General features: G+C 33.8%; 3 protein-coding genes across 4 annotated transcripts; 2 read left to right on the plus strand and 1 right to left on the minus strand.

Annotated features, from left to right (window-relative positions):
- Positions 1-154: 154 nt before the first annotated feature.
- HSP90-2 (heat shock cognate protein 80-like) lies at positions 155-2,833 on the minus strand. The gene is given in 3 exon segments (NM_001253301.1): positions 155-1,989; positions 2,077-2,218; positions 2,711-2,833. Coding segments are annotated over 3 exon segments (2,100 nt in total).
- A 962-nt stretch (positions 2,834-3,795) lies between these two features.
- LOC100792412 (peptidyl-prolyl cis-trans isomerase FKBP16-1, chloroplastic) lies at positions 3,796-7,711 on the plus strand. Its single transcript, XM_026129803.2, is given in 7 exon segments — positions 3,796-4,373; positions 5,103-5,290; positions 5,368-5,488; positions 5,682-5,742; positions 6,645-6,690; positions 7,269-7,339; positions 7,432-7,711. Coding segments are annotated over 7 exon segments (726 nt in total). The 5' UTR covers positions 3,796-4,242; the 3' UTR covers positions 7,540-7,711.
- Positions 7,712-8,096: 385 nt separating this feature from the next.
- Positions 8,097-14,891, plus strand: LOC100306412 (uncharacterized). 2 transcript variants are annotated; one of them, XM_006584432.3, is made up of 5 exons: positions 8,097-8,999; positions 9,087-9,319; positions 13,655-13,922; positions 14,099-14,203; positions 14,580-14,891. In XM_006584432.3, the coding sequence occupies exons 2-5, from the start codon at positions 9,141-9,143 to the stop codon at positions 14,688-14,690; spliced, it is 663 nt and encodes a 220-aa protein (XP_006584495.1). In that variant the 5' UTR covers positions 8,097-8,999; positions 9,087-9,140; the 3' UTR covers positions 14,691-14,891.
- Positions 14,892-21,367: the final 6,476 nt, after the last annotated feature.

Raw genomic sequence — 21,367 nt, forward strand, 5'->3', positions numbered from 1 at the left:
AACCAACAACTCAAAAATAGACCCGCGAAATTATAGCTAATTAGCTAAATATCCATTGAACACTGTCATCAATCCAAAATAAAAAAAGGAGAAAAAAACATAGCCAAAAAAGGCATTAGAGACGCTACTAACAAGAAACGCATCATATTTAATTTTAATCAACCTCCTCCATCTTGCTGCCCTCAGCATCAGCCTCGGCCTCCTCCAGTGGGGGCATTTCAGCATCAGCTTCACCTGCATCCTCGTCAATGCTCAGTCCAAGCTTCAACATTCTGTGGATCCTGTTTCCAAAAGTGTTGGGCTCGTCAAGGCTGAAACCAGAAGTGAGAAGAGCAGTCTCAAACAGCAACAGAACAAGGTCCTTCACGGATTTGTCATTCTTGTCTGCATCAGCACGCTTCCTGAGCTCCTCCATGATTGGGTTCTCAGGGTTGATCTCCATGGTCTTCTTGCTTGACATGTACCCTGCCATGCTGTTGTCCCTTAGAGCTTGGGCCTTCATTATCCTTTCCATGTTTGCGGTCCAACCGTATTCGCCAGTCACAAGACAGCATGGTGAATCTACAACGCGGTCAGAGACCACAACCTTCTCAACCTTGTCACCCAAAACATCCTTGATCACCTTGCAGAGGTTGTCAAACTTCTCCTTCAACTCTTCTTGCTTCTTCTTCTCATCTTCACTCTCGTCAAGCTTGAGCCCTTCCTTGGTGGCAGAGACAAGCTTCTTGCCCTCAAATTCCTTGAGCTGACCAACAGCATATTCATCAATGGCATCAACCATATAAAGAACCTCGTATCCCTTCTTCTTCAACTTCTCTAAGAATGGAGAGTTCTCAACAGCCTTCTTGCTTTCACCTGTGATGTAGTAGATGTCACTCTGACCTTCCTTCATCCTGGTCACATAATCCTTGAGGCTTGTCATTTCATCACCACTCTTGGTGGAGTGGTACCTGAGCAATTCAGCAATCTTTCCCTTGTTCTGTGAATCCTCATGGATACCTAGCTTCAAGTTCTTGGAGAAAGCCTCATAGAACTTGTTGTAATCCTCCTTGTTCTCTGCAATTTCAAAGAAGAGCTCAAGGCACTTCTTAACCAAGTTCTTTCTGATGACCTTCAAGATCTTGTTCTGTTGCAACATTTCTCTTGAAATGTTGAGTGGTAGATCTTCGGAATCCACAATACCCTTGACAAAGCCCAAATACTCAGGAATCAACTCCTCACAGTTGTCCATGATAAAGACACGGCGGACATAAAGCTTAATATTGTTAGGCTTCTTCCTTGTGTCAAAGAGGTCAAAAGGTGCCCTCTTAGGAACAAAGAGGATAGCCTTAAACTCCAACTGTCCCTCAACTGAGAAGTGCTTGACAGCCAAATGCTCTTCCCAGTCATTGGTGAGACTCTTGTAGAAAGCAGAATACTCCTCCTTTGTGATCTCCTCAGGCTTTCTCATCCAAATGGGCTTCTGCTTGTTCACCAAGGACCATTCATGTGACACTTCCTTAATCTTCTTTTTCTTTTTTTCTTCCTTCTCCTTCTCTTCGTCAACATCCTCCACCTTACCCTCCTCATCCTTCTTCTCTTCCTCATCCTCATCATCAGAGATCTCCTTCTCAGTAGTTTTCTCAATCCAAAGAGAAATTGGGTAGCTAATGAACTCAGAATGCTTCTTGATCAGATCCTTCAAGCGACGCTCCTCAAGGTACTCAAGCTGATCTTCCTTGAGGTAGAGAGTGATCTTAGTACCCCTGCCAAGAACCTCACCAGTGTTATCCCTGGTGACAGTGAAAGAACCTCCAGCTTGAGACTCCCAAACATACTGTTCATCATCATTGTGTTTGGTTGTAACAATGACCTTCTCAGCAACAAGATATGCAGAGTAGAACCCCACACCAAACTGTCCAATCATACTAACATCAGCACCAGCAGCCAAGGCTTCCATGAATTCCTTGGTACCAGATCTAGCAATTGTACCCAAGTTGTTCACCAAATCTGAAAAAACATCAAATCAATTAGAGACTATAAACAAATAAAAAAATAGTTACACAATTTATCAATAAAAGAACATCTCAAACTTACCAGCTTTGGTCATGCCAATACCACTGTCAACAATGGTCAGTGTATTGTTAGTCTTGTCTGGAATAATATGAATGAACAACTCTGGCTGAGCATCGAGCTTGCTCTTATCTGTCAAACTCTCAAATCGAATCTTGTCCAAAGCCTACAATGTTACATACAGTAACATAATTAATCCACATAAAGAAACCATTATTAACACAGCCACACATCACAGTCAAAAATTTCTGCGTCACGGTACAACATTCCCATCATAATCTGTCTCAACGTATACAATTTCACTCTTTCAAAACAATTAGATAAAACTAATTCACTATTCACTATTAGAATAAGAGCAACACACCGTTAAAGAGCACCAGCAGTCGCACACCCATTACATAACAAAGCCTAAACAATAACTTAACCGCAAGCGAACTTAAACCTAATACACCATCTCAGAGCAAAAGACTTGAAAAAAAAAACAATATCAACATACAAACAGTAAATGTATTCAGCGCTTAAATTAACGCTATAACTAAACAAAATTAGGAAAGGCAAAATAAAGCATGTTAGTTGAATAAAATCGGATGAAGAACATAAACACATCACGAAACAAGCAGAAACAACAAGTCAAGGAGCGAAAAACGAAGAAACGTACATCGGAGGCGTTGCTGATGAGTTCACGAAGGAAAATCTCCTTGTTGGAGTAGAAGGTGTTGATGATGAGACTGAGGAGCTGGTTGATCTCAGCCTGGAAAGCAAACGTCTCTGTCTCCGCCATTGTCGATCTACGCGAGGGAGAACAACGAGCGAAGGAAGAAGAGAAAGAGTTGTTTAGGGTTTAGAGGAAGAAAATGGGAATAGGCACCGAATGAAAGAAGGAAGAGGTTTTATAGAGAGGGTTCACTACTAGGGTTTCTAGATCCTTCCGTGACGGATCCCTTAGTTATATAGCGACGACTTGCTTTTCTAGATCCTTCTATCTGACCGACTCGTCACTCGTAATTGTTACGTTAAGCCGGCTTCGCCTAAAAATTAACATTCTAATGTAAAATAGTAATCAACATCGCGTGGTTCACGTTACACCAATCTAATCTTGTTCTAAATTTCAAATCCTCTTCTTTTTTTTTTTTTATCAGTAATAAATCTTTAACTCTGTCTTTATAAAAATAAATTTTGTAGATCTAATCTTATTCTAAATTTCAAATCCTCGTCTTTATTTTTTAAAAAATAAATAACTCATCAGTAGTATTTACCAAAACCAACCACAAATGATTGACTAGGAACCTAACTATATGGGGAGTCTTTTTAACTCAAACATAAAAAAAATTACACAAATAATGTATGTCAAAATATTTACCAAAGTAATACAAATCATACCATTCCTAAGATAAATCAGTCATCTCCAAACCGAATTTTTAATATGCAATCAAGATTATTTTTGCTTTTAATATTGAGAAATCGATTTTCCATGTCCTGATTTCTCAACCTGCCATTTTTTTTTATTTTTTTTATATTCGTTTTCAACGTGCCTTTATTTAATTTTTTTTAATTCAATATTTTATGTTTTTCATTTCTTCATTATTTTTTTTAGAGTGGATTTCCATTTATTTAAAAAATATTTTAATTTTTCTATAAAAAAATAAAATTAACATGTTGTTTATAAAATTTATAGTTAATCCACAATTTTAACTAAACTAAAAAAGAGATTAAATTAATATGAAATTTATGGAACTAAACTATTATTTGACAGATAAAATATCATAATCATTAACAGCATGACACAAAAAGTCACCTCCATAAAAAGTTTAAAGAAATTAACTAATTCCTATGACTATTATTTTTTAAGAAAAAGTTAAACCATAAATCTGGAAATTAAAAGGAAATAAAAAAAACACTCAAAAAAAGAAAACACATATTTTAAAAATAAAATAAATAAATATACCATTAAAAAAATGGCACATTCTGTACCAATTTCCCAATGTTGTGCAGCAAAAGAATTAAAGGTGGACAATGAGAAATCGGATAGGGGCACCAAATTTTAAATCACTTCGGTAAATAATTTGGAACTTATACTATTTGTGTAATTCTTTACTTTTTTTAGTATTTTTGGATGAAAAACTCGTCACATGGGTCCACACTCATGAACAAAAAGTATCTTACTTCTGGATAGAGTCATAGATAGAGAAAATGCTTTGTTCGGTTTTGAGCTTGGCTGGTAATTCAGTGCCTGAATTCTCAGATACCAAATTGCGTATGTGAGTTCTACCATTTCTCTTGCTTCCACCTCCATGTGCTGCTTCAGTATCTGCATCTCCAAGGTATAAATTTTCCCCTCTAATAATTTCATTTTTCTTAACTATGTCCAATTGTGTCATCTTTCTCTGCACCCTTGAAATGCTCGCTATATTCATGTATTGTTCTCTTATACAAATTTATTTTCCACAAATGGTATCAGTAAAATTATCATAATCCCTTGGTAGTGCGATCAGTTAATTGTTGGTTGTATAAATACCAACCTGTATTCTCTATTCAATATGCTTTTGCCCTGCTTTTTTTTAGTACTTTAATTAATTTTTACCCCTCTTTATATTGCTGTGAAAATTCAGCTATATTCTCTTTGAAAAATTAGCTAATATCGACAGCATAAATATATGTAAAGAATTTCTATGGTTTTGTTATGGCAAAAAGTGGCAGAATGTGGGAGGCAACCCAGTACTAGGTAGTACGCCAATGACATGTTGGAGTGGCCACGGAGGCGCATTTAAAAAATTACTGCACAGACTCGGATTGCAAGTAGTTGCACTCAATTATAGCTACTCAACTAGCTCATAGTCGTCAAGGGATTTCCATGGGGAGGATTACCTATCAAGAGGGTAAAGTGGCTTCAGGGAATTCTGAATTTCTATTGTTTTATTATATGCTACAGTTTTCTGAACACTAAGTAGTTATATTTCAATTCAAAATGGATTCTTTTAATGCATAAAGTTATGATGCTTCTTTAGAAGCATTTCTCTTGACCATGTGCTTCAAACCTTGGATATATCCAGGTGCATGGAGGATGCAAATCTCAACTATGCTGAGTCCAACAGAGTCTCCATATTAACAGTGGACAAATTTTCAAGAAGGATGGTTCTTCAGTTTCTGGGATTTAATCACGTGATATGTTATGCTTCTCCTGCTTTGGCTGCACCTATTATGCCAGACATTAAGGAACCTGAAGTCATACGGTTTGTCTGTCTTTTATCCAATTTTATAATTACCTAATCTTATTTTTGTGAAATGGAAAGTGTTAGTGTATTGTGAAATGGAAAGTGTTAGCGTATCAAGTTTTCAAATCAGATATTGTTGAAGGGGAAGGACCAGAAGCACATGATGGAGATTTGGTTAAATTCAATTGTGTATGCTGGCGTGGAAATGGATACTTTGTTTTCAGGTAATTGCATAATGTGAATTTTTCATTTACATGGTATTGCACTGATTGGCGACCCAAATCATTATGGGATTGTAAGACCAACAATCATTTGACTTCCTGTTTCATATTTCCCCCCTTTAATTGTCCTTAAGCCGGTTTATCTGACCTAAACCTGTCCTACTGTTGGATGGTTTCATACTCTAATTCATGATAGCACAGTGGACCAGTTCAGTGGAGAAAGTAATCCTGTTATACTTCCTTTGGATGAGAACCAGGTCAGTTTCTTTCATTCAACTTGTAGGGTCCAGTGAACTCTTGGATAAAGATCCTTGTATTGCCAATGGAAAAGTAACAAATGAAAAAAAAGTAAGAGGGTTAGAAGAAGACTTAATGAAATCCTTTTCTTTTTTTCTTCTTTGAATTATATTGTCCGTGGTAATGTAGTATTTTACAAGGATCTATAAATTGTAGGTCACTTGCCTCATTAGTGCTAACTATATATGTCAATGAGGCTCTTAATGTGTCTAATCATAGATAAAGATCCTTCTTAGACCTTGCCATATTCTTTCTACTTTGCTCAATAACTTCCAGAGTTGTGGTTACAGTTTTGATTTCAAAGCATGGTGATACTGGGGAAACAAAAGAAAAAGAAATATGTTAAGAGGCACAACAAGACAACTTAGTTGAGTGTGGAAGCGTTTTGTTGCTATCTAACTTGAATCATTACTGATTTTTTCCTAACATTCTTCAAAGTCGAAAAAGAAATGTGTTGATGGATGCTTGTGAAACAAGCATGCTGATTCTAGTGAAAAAGAAAAAGAACTATGTTTGTTGCTTGTGAAACAAAAGAAAAAGAAATATGTAAAGTGCACAAGACAATTCAGTTGAGTGCGGAGGAGTTTTGTTGCTATCTAACTCGAATCATTGTTGATATTTTCTGATTTCTTCCCCCCTAACATTCTTCAAAGTTGAGGATTCCATTAACCACAAAATTCGGCTTGACTTCTGATATTCTATAGTTATCCCCTTTTTCATTCTGCCTCGTTATTTTTCTGCATTTAGACTTTAACAACTTCACCTATTATAATATATTGATCCATTCATTTTCAACTATTTTTTTTTTCGTGAACATTTAAAAATTACGAAGTCTCATTATGCTGATTGCATATTCATACAGATGATAGTGGGCTTAAAGGAGGTCTTGACTGGCATGAGAGTTGGAGGTATGTTCCTGTATAGTCATTATTTTCCTGATTAGTATTGCATCACAAATTTGTTACATACATTTTAGTCCAAACTTTTGCATACAACCTATCTATTTATAATACATAATATTTGGAAAGCAGATTATTACTCTTCCATTTCAGTGATTTAGTTGGCATTGTTGTGTCATGACATTTTTGCTTATGTGACATCTTCCTCCTTCAATCTTACTACTATCACTTGCAATAGTCAGCATTTTTTTTCCATTTAACTCTAGAAAAATTATATATATATTCTTAAAAGTGATAATAATAATAATAATATGTAAATTCATTTCCATCATTCTATTTTGCATTTTTTTCTCTCTCTCTCTCTCTAAATTCAATACTTTTAACACGCTTATTTTTATATGCTTTCAATGTCAAACGATATTTAAACATAAGAATGGACATTACATAAAAAAATTAATGAAGCTCTTGATCAGGTAAGAGAGCACAGTACCACTATTTTGTGTAAGCATAACAATAACATGATATTAACATCAATATTATCATTGTGGTTATTCTTTTGTGGCATTTACTTTTTCTTCTACTTTTAGGAAAGAGAAGAGCACTGATCCCACCTTCAGTAGGATATGTAAATGAGAATTTGCAACCAATGCCTGAAGAGGTTTGATATTCTATTAACTGCTAATTAATGTAAATTATCAACAATGATATTTGTTTAAAGTAGATTGTAAACTATATTTTTGTTAATCGCAGTTTGGCCCTCGTCGCAGCCTTTTTCCTCATGCACAGTAGCCTTTGGTTTTCGAAGTTCAACTCTTGAAAATTTTGAGCCCTCCACCACCACCTGCAGCATTTAACTAATTATTATTATTATTATTTTTATCTATTGACGATTGTGTTACCCTCAATTTTCATTGTTTTCTGTTAAGCTTCCTTAGTGGCAGAAAAATGAATGTTTCATAAAAGCAAGGAGAAGAAGAGTTATAAATGTAAGAGAATGCTTATCTTTTACAGTATTTTTCATTTAGTCTTATTTTTATCCCTTTACTTTAAATTGCAAAATGATTTTGACCCTCGAGTTTTTTTTTTAATTACTTAAGTCTATTTTTAAAATTAGGCAAATTTAGTTAATCGATTGTCCTTTATATATAAATATTTAAAATTTTAGGGTGAATTTGAGAAATGAAGTAATTTAAAAATTTTAAACGTGACGAAATTTGAAAGTCTTGAATAATTTATAAGATGCAAAATAGAGTTTGAAGAGGGGAAACCTCGAGAATATATTTTGGATGAAATTGGATGTTTTGATGGTGAGTTTTGAGTAGAAGACAATTTAATAGACCCACTTTGTAAAAATTGAGTAAAATAAAAAAGAGAGAATTTGACAGTTTTGTAGAAGAAAACTTATGGCATGGTCAAATTTGAGCTTCTAAAAATGAAATCTAAAAGTTCAAGTTTGGTAAAAATCAAGATTAAACTATGATTAAATTTGGTTAAAAAATTAAAATTTTATTAATACTCAAAATCTAAAATTTATATCTTATATTTTATCAGACAAATTTAGGTTGATGGGCCTATTTTGTAACTTTAATCCAAAGGTCATTAATTATACCGATTGAGTAAGCCTGCCTCGATTTAGAAATAATACAACAAACTATAGTCACTTTTCTAAACCTAACTATAGTCACTTTATAAGCTAAACACATTTTTTTTTCTTCTCTTTTATCCATAGTTGTTGAGGCACCAAATTCTTCAAAACATACGCATACTATTTAATCTACAGAATCAGACTAATTGATTAGCTAACTAAATGCAATTTGTTTTTTTTTTTACTAAAATAAATGCAATTTGATAAAAAAAAAATAGTTACAATCTAGGAATAGTACACTGAACCATAGTCTTTTCTTTTTTCTTTTCAAAATTATTAACGTTAGAACTAAAACAATCTGTTTCTAGTGACATTAAAAATGAAATAAATTCACGCGGGTAATTTTAAGGAACAATTCAATGTTTTAATTAGTAAAAAAAAGTGATCTAACTCAATTATCTGACCTTGTGAGTGTTATAAAAAAATTTAGTAAGCAATAATTAATAATTAAAATTTATAATATGCAAGACCTTTATATCTTAATCCTGCTGAGTTTCTCGGAACTTACCTAAACTTTAAATCGGCAAAAAAAAAATTAAAAATTAAAAAAAAAAGTATAGTTAGATTAATAAAAAAAAATGCAGAAAATTGTCATAGCAATCCACTAGTGATTCCATTTCATCAGACATAGCAGGAGCAGTACCCAACAGCTACCCAATCCATTGCTTAACAGGTAACAGTAACACTCAGAACGCAACAAAGAGAGAGTGAGAGAGAATCACAAACCCTCATTCCATTTCCTCCCTTTTCTCTCTTGCAGTCACGCAAGCAGCAAGGATCGCAATTGCATTTTGTGGGAATCGGCGGCGAGAAAATGCAGGGTTGGTTCTCGGGGCAGAGTAGCGAGGAGGAGGCGAAGCCGGCGTCGTCGTTGCTCGCCGATTGGAACTCCTACGCATCCGCCCAAACCTCTGAAGATTCATCCACTTTCCCCTTCGATATCGAATCCGCCGTTAGGTCTGCCAACGACACCGTTTCCGGCACTTTCAGCGTGTAAGTAACCCCTCTACCTGCCATTTGCTTCATATGTGTGCAATATTGGAGTGATGTGAAAAGCATCGATGGTTCTATTTATCATATTTTTTAGTAGCTATTAATTTGTTATGTAGAGAAAATGACATCCTGTTTGTTTGGTTCTGTCGAGTGAAACCCCAGATCCGTGCCTGTGAAGCTTCGGGCAGGAAATATTGGTCACATGTTAGGCCTGTTTAGATTAACTTCTCTGGAAATACTTATAAGAGAAGGAAATAAGAAGGTAAAGTAGATTAGTAAATTAAACCAATCAATTTAAAGGGTAAAGTAAGTAATTCCTTTAGTTATTATTTTTAGTCTAATAGTATAATTTAGCTTTGCTGTATAGCTTTGTCACACAACTTATCAAATGTATTCAGAGCTTGCTGAGATGCAGGTCTATTCCATGTATACCTGCTGGATCAACTGGCTGCCCGTTGGTGATTCTTTTTTTCAGGAAAATGTCTCATTTCCGGTTTCTTCCCCCCTCCCCCAGTGCTGTGTCCTCATTCTGATGTTCATACCCTGTTTCCAGCCGCTACCAATGCTCCACTATTGTCATTTGATCCCCCCCCCCCCCTTCAATGTATAGGCAGCCAACATCTTTATTTCAACCACAAGTTGTTTTCACACTGGACCCACCTCCAGTGGAAATGTTATGCACTACCACAAGTTGGTGACATATCGCTCTACATGTATTCTCCTCATTACTCATTATCCTCTATTTGGATCTCTGGTCCTCTCTTCCATTTGACCTCTACTTGGATGTGTCCCTTTGAAAGGTGCTTTTTGGTTTTTTGTTACATTGTCTTCCCCACTACCCATTGTGGCCCTTGGCTGGATATGCAACGTCAGCTGCTTCCAAAGACATTCTGAGACTAAGCCCCCTATTCTCAGTCTATGTCATTGTACTCTCCACTGGCAAGTTGGATGGGAGCAACTACGATACATAGGCTTTTGCATATCAAACCTTGGCTTATTGACCAATGCTGGCTCTATGGCTATTAGCAAGCACTCTACATGACCTAAAATCGATACCCATATATGTAGCATTATCAAATCCACCATTAATCTATCCTTTGAGCATATTTTTCACACTCATGTGAGTCGTTGGAAGCATGCCAAGGTTCTTTAAGCCAACAACACCTAGTGTCTCCTTAGAATGCATTAGTTTGTACCTTGAAGTACGTTAAATGAGCTTCAAGATAGTTAATTATCTATGAGGATGATGGTCATACTCAGATCATTGGATACTCAAATGCTGATTGTGTTGGTTCTCTTGGTGATTAGGAATTTAGGATATACATTGTTGGATATTGTGTATTCCTTGGAGATAATTTAATATCTTGGAAAATTAAAAAACATAATGCCTTCACAATGGAAAGTTTTGGAGTAGATATATCAAGTCATAACATCAACTACTTGTGAATTCATTTGGCTCAATCAATTACTTCTTGGAATTAGATTTGGAGAGGTCAGCTAGATGACACTCATGTTACTTGATGTGGAACTTAGGCACCCCATTATACCCAAGTTCCTATCAATAGCATTTTATATGTAAAATGTCCAATTTTATTCTTTTAACTTACTTTACACTCTACTTTCAAAGTTTTCACAACAGGATTTACAAAAAATATTAGTTGTTAACCAAACATAACTTTTAAAGTACGCAAGAACGTCATTCCTATCATTATATTCACGGAAAGAAAGTAGATAACTTGAAACAAATGCGTCCTTTTGTTTTCCAGATATCAATGTAGACGAAGGCTATGGTGGACTAGTTTTACAAATGATCTTCTGTGGACCACTTTTAGACATTGTTGGATTTATCTCATGCACACAGTAATCCAGTGCACCATCAGCACCATATATTTTCTTCTCCTTTTTCTGTCTCCCTTACCTCTTGTTCTCCGATGGGTGCACCTACTGTTCCCAACAAAGACAACTTCAGCCACATTGTCTCATCATCAACAACATTAACATCATGGTGTTTTCAGCATTACAAACAAAAATTAAGAAACACGTTGTTTCAAACATCACAAACAAAAAAAGCCACATAAAGAACCACTAAATCATACCACATTTTCAGAAAGAATGACTAAAAAAAGAGAAGTTCATTAAAAAAAATACAAATGATAGCAAATCTGAATGCCTCTACATCCCATTCCCTCTTTTCTGGCGTCGGTTCCTCGGAAGAGCTTTGTTCCAATGATGTACTTGTCATTGTCGATAACCACCGCCTTCTTTGATTTCGCACTTCCACCTCGCTGTACGCGTTCTTGTCATCCCTTGCCGTCAGCTTTTTCCTTTCGCTAGTTGGAGTGCAAGCGATGCCGCGATCAAATCACAGAACTGCGGAATTGAAAGGGAAATCTAAGAAAAAGATTGATTCGCCCAAATTCTGCACCAGTGGAAAACAAAGTGCGAGATTCTGGGGAATCGTAAGTGAATCTGACAGCGACTCATAGAATCTGCAATGAAAGGAAAAGGAAAACGCACCTTGCAACTATGGTGAAGAGTAGCGAGAAAAGAAGGGTTCAAAAATGAAAGAACGGCGGTGAAAGAATGGAAAGGGAGAAAAAAAAGTGACACCGCCACCGGAAATCACCTCCGACAGCAGCGTACGGCGGAGACGGACTGTGGAGAAGTCGGGAAAGAGATCTGGTATGTAAGATGTAGTATATTACCGTGAACCTAAGATGAATCCAAGGGATTGAAAAAGTGGGCCACCGTAAATCACCTATAAAGGTGGTCCACGGTAGACGTGGTCATCAATGTAATTATATACATTTACATATGCATGATCTTTTTGACTTTTCTCTCTCATGTCATGAACTTCACTCTGAGATCATGTTAATTTACAAGGTTGAGTCTTGGTGTCAGTAACTTTTTGCTGTCATTATGTGAATTAATGTAAAGACTGATAACAAGTTTCTGATGCAATTGTATATGGGAAAATTGTCTGTTTTGTCTCCCTTATCTGCATGTAACAATGGGGCTGGGTTGGAAGTAGGTTTAGCTAGACTAGCCGACTATGCTTTGTAGGGCCTAAGCCTTCTAGCCTTTTTAGAACTTAGAAGCTTAGCTTAGCCTGAAAGCTTACATATAAATGTACTTTGTTGCAAGACTCTTGTATGGGTAAAAAAAATTCTTTTTAAGTTTTAAATAGGTTAATGGACCTAAATTTATAAGTAGGCCAGCTGACTTTGGCCTTTACATATATCAATAAGTGTATAATCTCAATATTACAGTAAAAATTTGATAACACATTATTTGTTTAAGGATGCCAGCCCAAGTTTATCAAAGTGAGATTGAAATCTTGAATAGCTTAGCTAATTTTTTAATTGTGAATCATTTGTATTTATTCATAAGATTCAAAAACACGAAAAATAACCTCAAATATATCACAAATGGTATATAGTGTTCAATGTAATAATTTTGAACTGGAAATGGATAAAACAACTTAACCATAAATCTCATAAAACAAAATTGTTAGTTATGGGCTTAGGCCCCATACATGTACAAAAAAGAAAAAAACAATATTATTAGTTATATATGAGTTTGTGAATCCTCTATTTTAGAAGAATGGAAACTAAACAATGAAATAACCAAAGAGTGCATGCATTGAATTAGTGTAGTAGTGGAATAATCAAAGGATAAGGTCAGAATTGCTCCTTCAATTCCTTTTAATTTGATGGTTTAAGCTCATATGACTTTTCAATTTCTTTCATTAGAATTAATTGGTGAAAGAAAAGTAAAAAAAAATGAAAAAATAATGAAGTGTTGAATCATGTGATTTGTATCAATGATATGAAATTGTACCTATTCATTCATGTATTGTAAGATTCAAAGTCATTTGAGATTTGTTTTATGATACAAACCAATGTAGCCGAATCATAGGATTCAAATCATGAATAAGATTTTAATAATTGTGTGTCAGCATGTTAGGCCTGAAATGCTTTTTAACTAAATAGACTATTAAAATAGTCTTAGCCAAAAAGATTTGTTTGATAAGTAAGCTTAATTGGCTTAGGCATGATGTGGTTTAGAGTATAGGTCTCCGATGAGTGACTTTATTTCCACTCCTATCGAGATGAGTTGTTTTTTTATCTTTGGTTTCTTTTGTTGATGGTATAAAATGCAGTAGGAAAAACAGACCGTGTGTTTCAATTTGCCCTTTTTTTTTAAATGGATTTTCTATATCCTTATGAAAGAACATGCTGGCACTTGGCCAGAAAGCCTTTTATAACAAATACTAATAATTTTACCTGAACTTATGTCCTCAAGTAGTTATGCAGTTTGTTTCTTATTGTTTAGGGTTTCTAAAGGTGTGAGAGATCTACCTGGCAACTTCCAGTCTGCCACTAGTAATGTGCCTTCTGGCAAAGCGCTTGTGTATTTTGGTTTGTTTCTGGCAAGTGGAGTCTTCTTTGTTTTCATAGCATTTACATTATTTCTGCCCGTCATGGTAGTTATGCCCCAAAAGTTTGCCCTATGCTTTACACTTGGGTGTGGATTTATTATTGGATCATTCTTTGCTCTCAAGGGTCCAAAGAGTCAGCTTGCTCACATGTTGTCAAAGGAGGTAACTTGCTAGAATTTCATTTCCTATTGCTTGCATGGTAATATAAAGCTTGTCCAGTGACTATACGTTGCTTCAAATTGAATTTGTTTGGGCTTTTTGGGGGAAAATAGTCTCTTATTTGATTGCACATGTTTGCTGCTTCTTCCTAACTGTCTCTCTTTGTAATTATTTTTCAGAGGCTCCCTTTCACATTGGCTTTTTTAGGCAGTATGATTGGTACCATATATGTATCAATGGTGCTTCACAGCTACATTCTCTCTGTGGTATTCTCTGTAGTGCAGGTATCAGTTTCTCGTTCCTCAAAATGCCTCTTTGTAGCTTAGCCATTCTCCAACTCCCATGTGTTATTGTTTTCACTTGCTGTTGATTTAAGGCATGCTCAATTTTTTTTGACTCTTGAGCATGGTTTTGAATTTATTTTAGCAATTAGGAACAACTCCTTCAATGTAGCAAAACCAATATAAATTTAAGAACTGCTATTTCCACACTCTGTGGTGCACTTTATGTGATGTGATGTGTGTGTATTGTATGTTTAACATGGTTCCAAGCTTCCAGCAGCTGGGGCATGTGGAGATGTGTCTTACATACTTTCTTCTGTTATGTTTCTTTATAACTATCCGTCTTGCATTGAAATTGAAATTTTGACTTTGCTTGCAGGTTCTCTCACTTGGCTACTATTCTATATCGTACTTTCCTGGTGGATCTGCTGGAATGAAATTTCTGACTTCTGCTTTTACCTCTTCAATAATGAAATGTTTTGGGCGGTGACCTATTTTTTGTTGATAGTTGAGTTGAGTTCAGACCTGTGTCCATATAGTAGTTGACTTGTAAATTTGTCTCCTAAGATCTATCAGCTGAAGCTTCAAAGTGACCTAAGAATATTACTGCGTTGAAGCATCTCTAACAGTTTCTTAGGGTTCACCGTTTGTTGTTACTTGCCACATCTAAATGAAAAAAATTGTTTTGCCTCGTGTTTGTAAAAGCAAATTAACATTATCTGATTGAAGTTGATTGTTGCTACCTTTGTGTTGCAATTTGAAATATATTTTTGTTTGAGATTTTTTTTTCTTTTATTGGAATTTAGCACCTTTTTGGCATGGAAGATTAAACTATCAATACCCCACTCAAACTTGGACTGGTGTCAATTGAACTGCGAGCTCCTTAGCATATTATTTTTTTGGTTTAAATGTTTTTCATACTTATAATATACTCTTTTTTTAAGTTTATTACCTAAAAAATATTTTATTTTATTTTATTTTACTACTTGATACTTTTAAACTTTTACTTTTGATATATACCGTTGATTTAAGTTTATTAAGTAATGACGTGACATTTTGTTGATTTGTCATATGATTATTCAATGAATTGAGACTACTTCATGTACCATAAGTAAAGATTTGGAAATTTTAAGTAATAAAATAAAAATATATTTTTACATAGTAAACAGAAAAATGTATGAAAAAAATATTCAAGTTTTTCTTTCATTATTAACTTCAATGGCTATGCATTGCATGGTCTTGGATCGTAATCTGCAATGCCTCATTTCATATTAATGCCAAACAAAATCCGATGAGTGAAAACAAACAAGGGCTAGAGGTGCGTTACTCTATAAATTTCATGGCTAATTATCAAATTGCCAGAGCAGATGGAGGTAAACAAACATAGTGCGTTACAGATGTGGAGTGCACATCGTTTATGGACTTGTCTGATATATATTCAATATGTAGCAATGTTGGTGAGGAACGAGAATGGATACTTGGCAGTTTGCAATGATTGACAGAGCAGGAAGAGAGCTAGTTTTTATTTTAACCAGAGGCTGGAGATGAAAGTAAAAGATTGTATAACTAGTGGAACTATCACATCCTCTCATCGTATGATAATGCTAATAAACTTCTAATACTATGCAGACCATCATGCTCCTATCAAAGACAGGATAATTTTGTCACTTGGTCCTTATTGGACTCTGATGGATATTGGTTGGCTGGTACCGTCAGTGGTTAAAGTGGAATCATCAGATGAAATCTCACAAAATTGCACATAACATATGCAGATCCTGTCAAAACAATATGTCGAAATTTGCTTTAAACTGAGACCATCCGGCCCCCCCTCTTTTAGACATGGTTGAATTGAATACTATAAAGAGACATAACCTTTCCCGGGTTTAAAGGTCCAAAGTATGTTCTCATGAAACTTTTGACCTGGCTAATACATGTTAGAAGGGATGACTTTTGCTTTGGGGGATTTTCTTATCACATCATTCATTATGTTAATCAATAACGATAGACAAAAATGAAAACGGTTTATGTTTCGTAACTAAGTGGTTCAAGATGCGAATCCTAATTAATTCTTGAATATGAAATAAATTGTGTTGAAAGAAGAATACTCATCATCTTATGTTCATTCACAATTTCAAACAAAAAATTATCACTGTTTCTGTGCATGAGAAAAAAAAACCATCCATTATATTAATGTAGCAGATTACATAATGCAGTAATATTAAAGAATGGGCTTGAAGAACTATTTCTAGTCAATAGTCAAGGAGTTACCTTTGTGAGTTTGACATAAATGGTACTATAATTATAATAAGGAAAAGAGAGCAACATCACCCTCCTCCTCAAGCCCCAAACCAATGTACTTTTTTAATTTCCAAAGTGCAAAGAAGCAAAAATACTTGGTGTGCCAATGTTGACTCGTGGAGTTGATTGGACAAGTGCAACGAGGTGTGGTACTGGTGAAAGGAAGGATTTATATAAACTCTATTTGTATCCATTACCTTTCTCTTTAATAATTTATAGCCTTTAGAAAGTTACTAGGGAGCATAAACCCCGAATTTAAGGAGATATTTGGACACAATAATGGGTGAGACTGCGATTTGACATTTTAATATGAAGATTATGTGTGACCAAGAGATGTTTCTATTCGGCATAATCTTTTTAATGATGGAATTATTGAAAGGCATTCATCGACAGAAAACAAAGCTGAAGTCAGTGGAGCACTTTGAAACGTTTAATAAACAAAAATGAAGTTAAGGAGAAAACCAAACTTGAGTCAAATTTGTGAAATAAAAACATGTAAAATAGTTGCACAAATAGCTATATTAAGAGAGAATTGTGTTTTTATGATTGTCAATGATATCATAAAAACCAAAAATCCAATCCGTTCGAAAAAATGCTGCTTACTCTTTCTAAAAAAAAAAAAAAAGTGATAAAACAGGTATGCTGGATTCAAGCGGTGTAAGCATTTGTTCATTATTAGATTTAGGGCTGCGATATTCTGAATCATTCTCAAACAATTTGCTAATCTCAATTCTCAAGGTCCCAATTAGAGATAAATGACAAAGCACAATTTCCCACGATCAAAATTAGTTTGTTCTTTAGAAAAATTGTACACTGACTTAGTCTTATCTCTATAATTTTTAGATACAATTGGGCAAATAATTAGAAATGAACAAAGATTTCGATTGGTTCTATTGGATAAGGATTTGTCATATTGATAATTGATCAGAATTAAGCCCCTCCACTGGTGTGATTAAATTGGTGCAGTTCCTTCCTCCTCTCACATATGGTTTTGGAAAGCTACGGACCGTATAATTGCATTTTAATGTGATTTCGTTGTGCAATGACAAATGCTGTTTTGGATTCATCGATTTGGACAACTTTTTGGTACTCAAAAGTCCACTTGATGTACATCCAATCTCCCAATTGGTGATTCCACTGCACGTGTGCCATGCATCAAGGACAAAAGTTCTCATATGATGCTGCCATAGTAGACCATGCCAAAAGGGTCCACCCTCAATGCAAATCATAAAACTCTCACCATTTTGGTTTCTGTTTCCCGATTATGATTATGTAAGTTGAGTATGGGGAAGCCATTCAATTTCCTTGCTTCATTACATTTAGCTTCTCTAAAATGCGAAATATACTATAGAGGTGAAGTGTCTTTTTTTTTTTTATAGAGAAAATAGAGGTGAAGTTTTAAGTTATAGTAGTAGTTATTAATTAAAAAATTGCATACATTTTAACAATTTTATAATTATCTTTTGGGGTGAAATTAGAGCATCCCTCAGTCAAGAAAAAAAAAATCTCTCAAGATCTATTTAAGGGGCGTGAAAATTTATTGTTTTGGTAAACTTAGAGGATCTCTTTTTCAACAAATATATTTTCCATACACATAACAAACATACTTGAGGATCAAATTGTTGCTACATGTTTAAGGAAGAAGGTTATCAGTTATATATGTCATAATAGTAATAATTTAAAAAAAATTATAAACTAATCATGTAAATTAGTTTTACATTGATATCTAATAATAAATTATCATATGATAAATTTATTGATTTTTATAATAATTAATTTAAAAGTGATATTAATAATAATTTATGATAAAATGATAATATAAAATGATTTAATATTGGATCATCGTTAAGTTCATTTTATAATTGTTATGAACGGATGTGTATTTTTTTATTACCTCATTTATCATTGTTTTGGACTTTATTCTTGTAACTGTACCTCACTCTTCAAAGTAATTAATCTTTTGAAAATCAAATCCAGTCCTTGGAGTCAAAGTACTCTCACAATTGAAATAAATAAACAGCATTATAGTTTGTGCAAATCATTAATTTGACGAAATCCAAGAAGTAATGAGTACAGTTACTCAATTTCATAGGGACAGCTTCTTTCACGTAAGGGTGTTTGTTCATATATTTTCACTTATTTTTTAGAAAGATAATGTGAATAAATTCAAATTCCAACTTATTAAAGCACGCCTAACAAAACAAGAAGGAATATCTTAGGTCCCATAATTATTAACATACCCTTAACCTTTCTTTTTAGAAGAAACAATTAGTTAGTAACGTTACATTTTAAGAATATTTAAACAAAAGTAATAATTTGTTAATATATTCTTTTAAGAAAAAGCATATACATTGGCAAATTGCATAGTAACGTTACTTGTGTACGAAAAGTTTCTCATATTTTTTTAATTTTTTTTTTATCATTACCATTTTTTCCCTCTTTCTCTCTCTCTTTCTTTTTTATCTATAATGTCAATGGGGTACAAGGAGTAGTTTAAGATTATGTTCAACTAATATTGTATAGAGTGGCCCATCATCCACACGCCCAGAATTAGTACCAGTACCTACCTAATTGATAAAGGCTTACCGACACAACACAAGGAACATAAATTTGAGACTCATTATTGTTATCAAATGGTAGTGTGTTCATGTGCAAGATTAATGTCCTGCTTTGGTGTTTGGCCACTCCTAGTTAGCATCAATCTATACATCATGTCGGGCAAATCTGAAATTTCCTTTTATCTACCCAACAATTTTCGTTTCATGTGCCCAGCACCATCTATGTTTTCACCTTTGGCAGTCACTGGTTCATGCTTGTTCTCTCATGTTTTTATATTCCAAGTTTCTGTATAGAAGAGTGACAAGATATACTTACTGTTCAACATCAGGAATGTGACTTCGATCCAATCATACAAATCGATCAGAATTAATTTCCATACATGTTTGTCCTAAACCTTCACAATGTGCATGATTCATAGTTTATTTCTAAATCATAGAAATTCAAATACTTGTGAGTTAGAGAAGCACACGGGGAAACAAAATAAGGAATGTGACTTAGATCCAATTAATCATACCAATCAGAATTAGTTTCTACATATGTTTGTCATAACCCTTAGTAATGTGATTCAAAATATATTTGTAAATAATGGAAATGCAAACACTCGTGAGTAAGGAAAGCATAATGGAAAAAAAATGAAATAAAAAAGTAAAATTAAAAAAAAGAAAAAGGAAAGTAACAATTTTCTTTTAAAAAAATATATATAGTTCTTGAATTTAAGAGGTAAGTAGAAAAGGAAAAGAAAAAAGACTTGGAAAATGTGTGATAAAAAATTGAAAGGAGTTAGCATGATTTTGTCTTTGTGGATGGGAGTGCTAAGTGCCCAAGTGTTTTGAATTTTTTTGATTAATTATAGTTTCAGTGGAGCTAATAATTCTGTTTATTCAAGATGTTTGGTTAGAGATGAAGAAATTATAGTGGATGGGGAATCACCTCCATACCTTTAATTTCTTCTTGTTCTGCTCAAAATTTCCTTACTTTATTTATAGTAATGGTTTTGCCTCGGAATTACCAAGTCATAATGCAAAAGGGTCTTGCTGTTTTTAATTGTCACCAGGTGAAGAATGACACCATGCCCTTCGTGTGCAGGAATATAGTTTGATCATTGATGTGTTAATAACATGCCTCTAGGGGTGGCTTTTATGAGTTACTTCCTTTACAAAGATTTTTAGACTTTAGAATAAAATGGTGGGGTTGGAGCAGGGACCATTTCAAACTATACAATATTTCCCATCCATAAATAGGTTGTCTTTTGTCTCTATCTTAATGTCTTTCTTTCTCGTTTATATTTTTAAATGTTTTTTTAAATGTTATTGGTGTCTTTGAGTTTGTGTAGCCTATTTTTGGACCATTCATCTTCTCCTTTATATATCATTAAATATTTGCTAGGAAAATATGTTCAGATCAGTCCATGTCGTTCTTTGAAAAATTTAAACAAAACAGCAATTGGAATTAGAAAATTTTAAGTGAGAATGCTAAATTCATATTTACTTACGGGGCAAATTTCATTTTGGTTCCCTGCTGGATTTCTCGACTGCTCACACGATAATATTTTATATAATTTTTTTTCGAAACCCTCCATCGATCAAAACTCTTAGTAGGTATTTATTTTTGAGACTTTGACAATCAGTTTGGACCGCTTTTAAAAGTAATGACTTTCTTCACAAACCAACACAATATTTTTTCGTCTGTATTTTTCTCACTTACACACTTTTCAAAAAATTCCTGAAAAGTGTTTCACGTCAAACACGCTTAACTTTAAAGTTCTTAAGTAATATACTAACAAAAAATGGATGTATCTTGTTATATATTTTTTAAGAAAATTATTATAAAATTAAATACACTTATCAAATATAATGATGGCTCATGATGTTATACCTATTCAAATTATTTTATTTTATTATTATAATTTTATTAAAAAATAGTCAAATAATTAATATTTAAATTTAAACAGAAAGCCGAACTGGGTAATTATATTTATATGACTTATTGGAAAGCAGAATATGATTGACTCACTTCTTATTTTCCCAAATATATAAACCAACTCACTTTCACACCATTAAAAATGATTTACAAAAATAAATTTATAAAGGTTGAAATAAATATTTTTTAAAAAAATTATAACTAAATTTATCCATATTTAAGAATAAATAGTGTATGCACTAACATTATAAAGAGTTTTTATACCATCATTCAATAATTATCTTTATATATATGATAGATTTATTATTAATGTTTATAATAATTATTTTAATTTTAATCATATTTCAAATTGTAACTCAAATGATTAGCTCACTAGTATAAGATTTAATG

The sequence above is a fragment of the Glycine max genome, chromosome 8 (assembly GCF_000004515.6).
Source record: "Glycine max cultivar Williams 82 chromosome 8, Glycine_max_v4.0, whole genome shotgun sequence".
Lineage (NCBI taxonomy): Eukaryota > Viridiplantae > Streptophyta > Magnoliopsida > Fabales > Fabaceae > Glycine > Glycine max.

Bases quoted from the DNA above. Each gene is read 5' to 3' on its own strand.
- LOC100306412 (XM_006584432.3), top strand. From the start codon at position 9,141: ATGCAGGGTTGGTTCTCGGGGCAGAGTAGCGAGGAGGAGGCGAAGCCG. The intron at 9,320-13,654 runs GTAAGTAACCCC...CTTATTGTTTAG, and splicing joins GTTTCCGGCACTTTCAGCGT to GGTTTCTAAAGGTGTGAGAG. The intron at 13,923-14,098 runs GTAACTTGCTAG...ATTATTTTTCAG, and splicing joins CTCACATGTTGTCAAAGGAG to AGGCTCCCTTTCACATTGGC.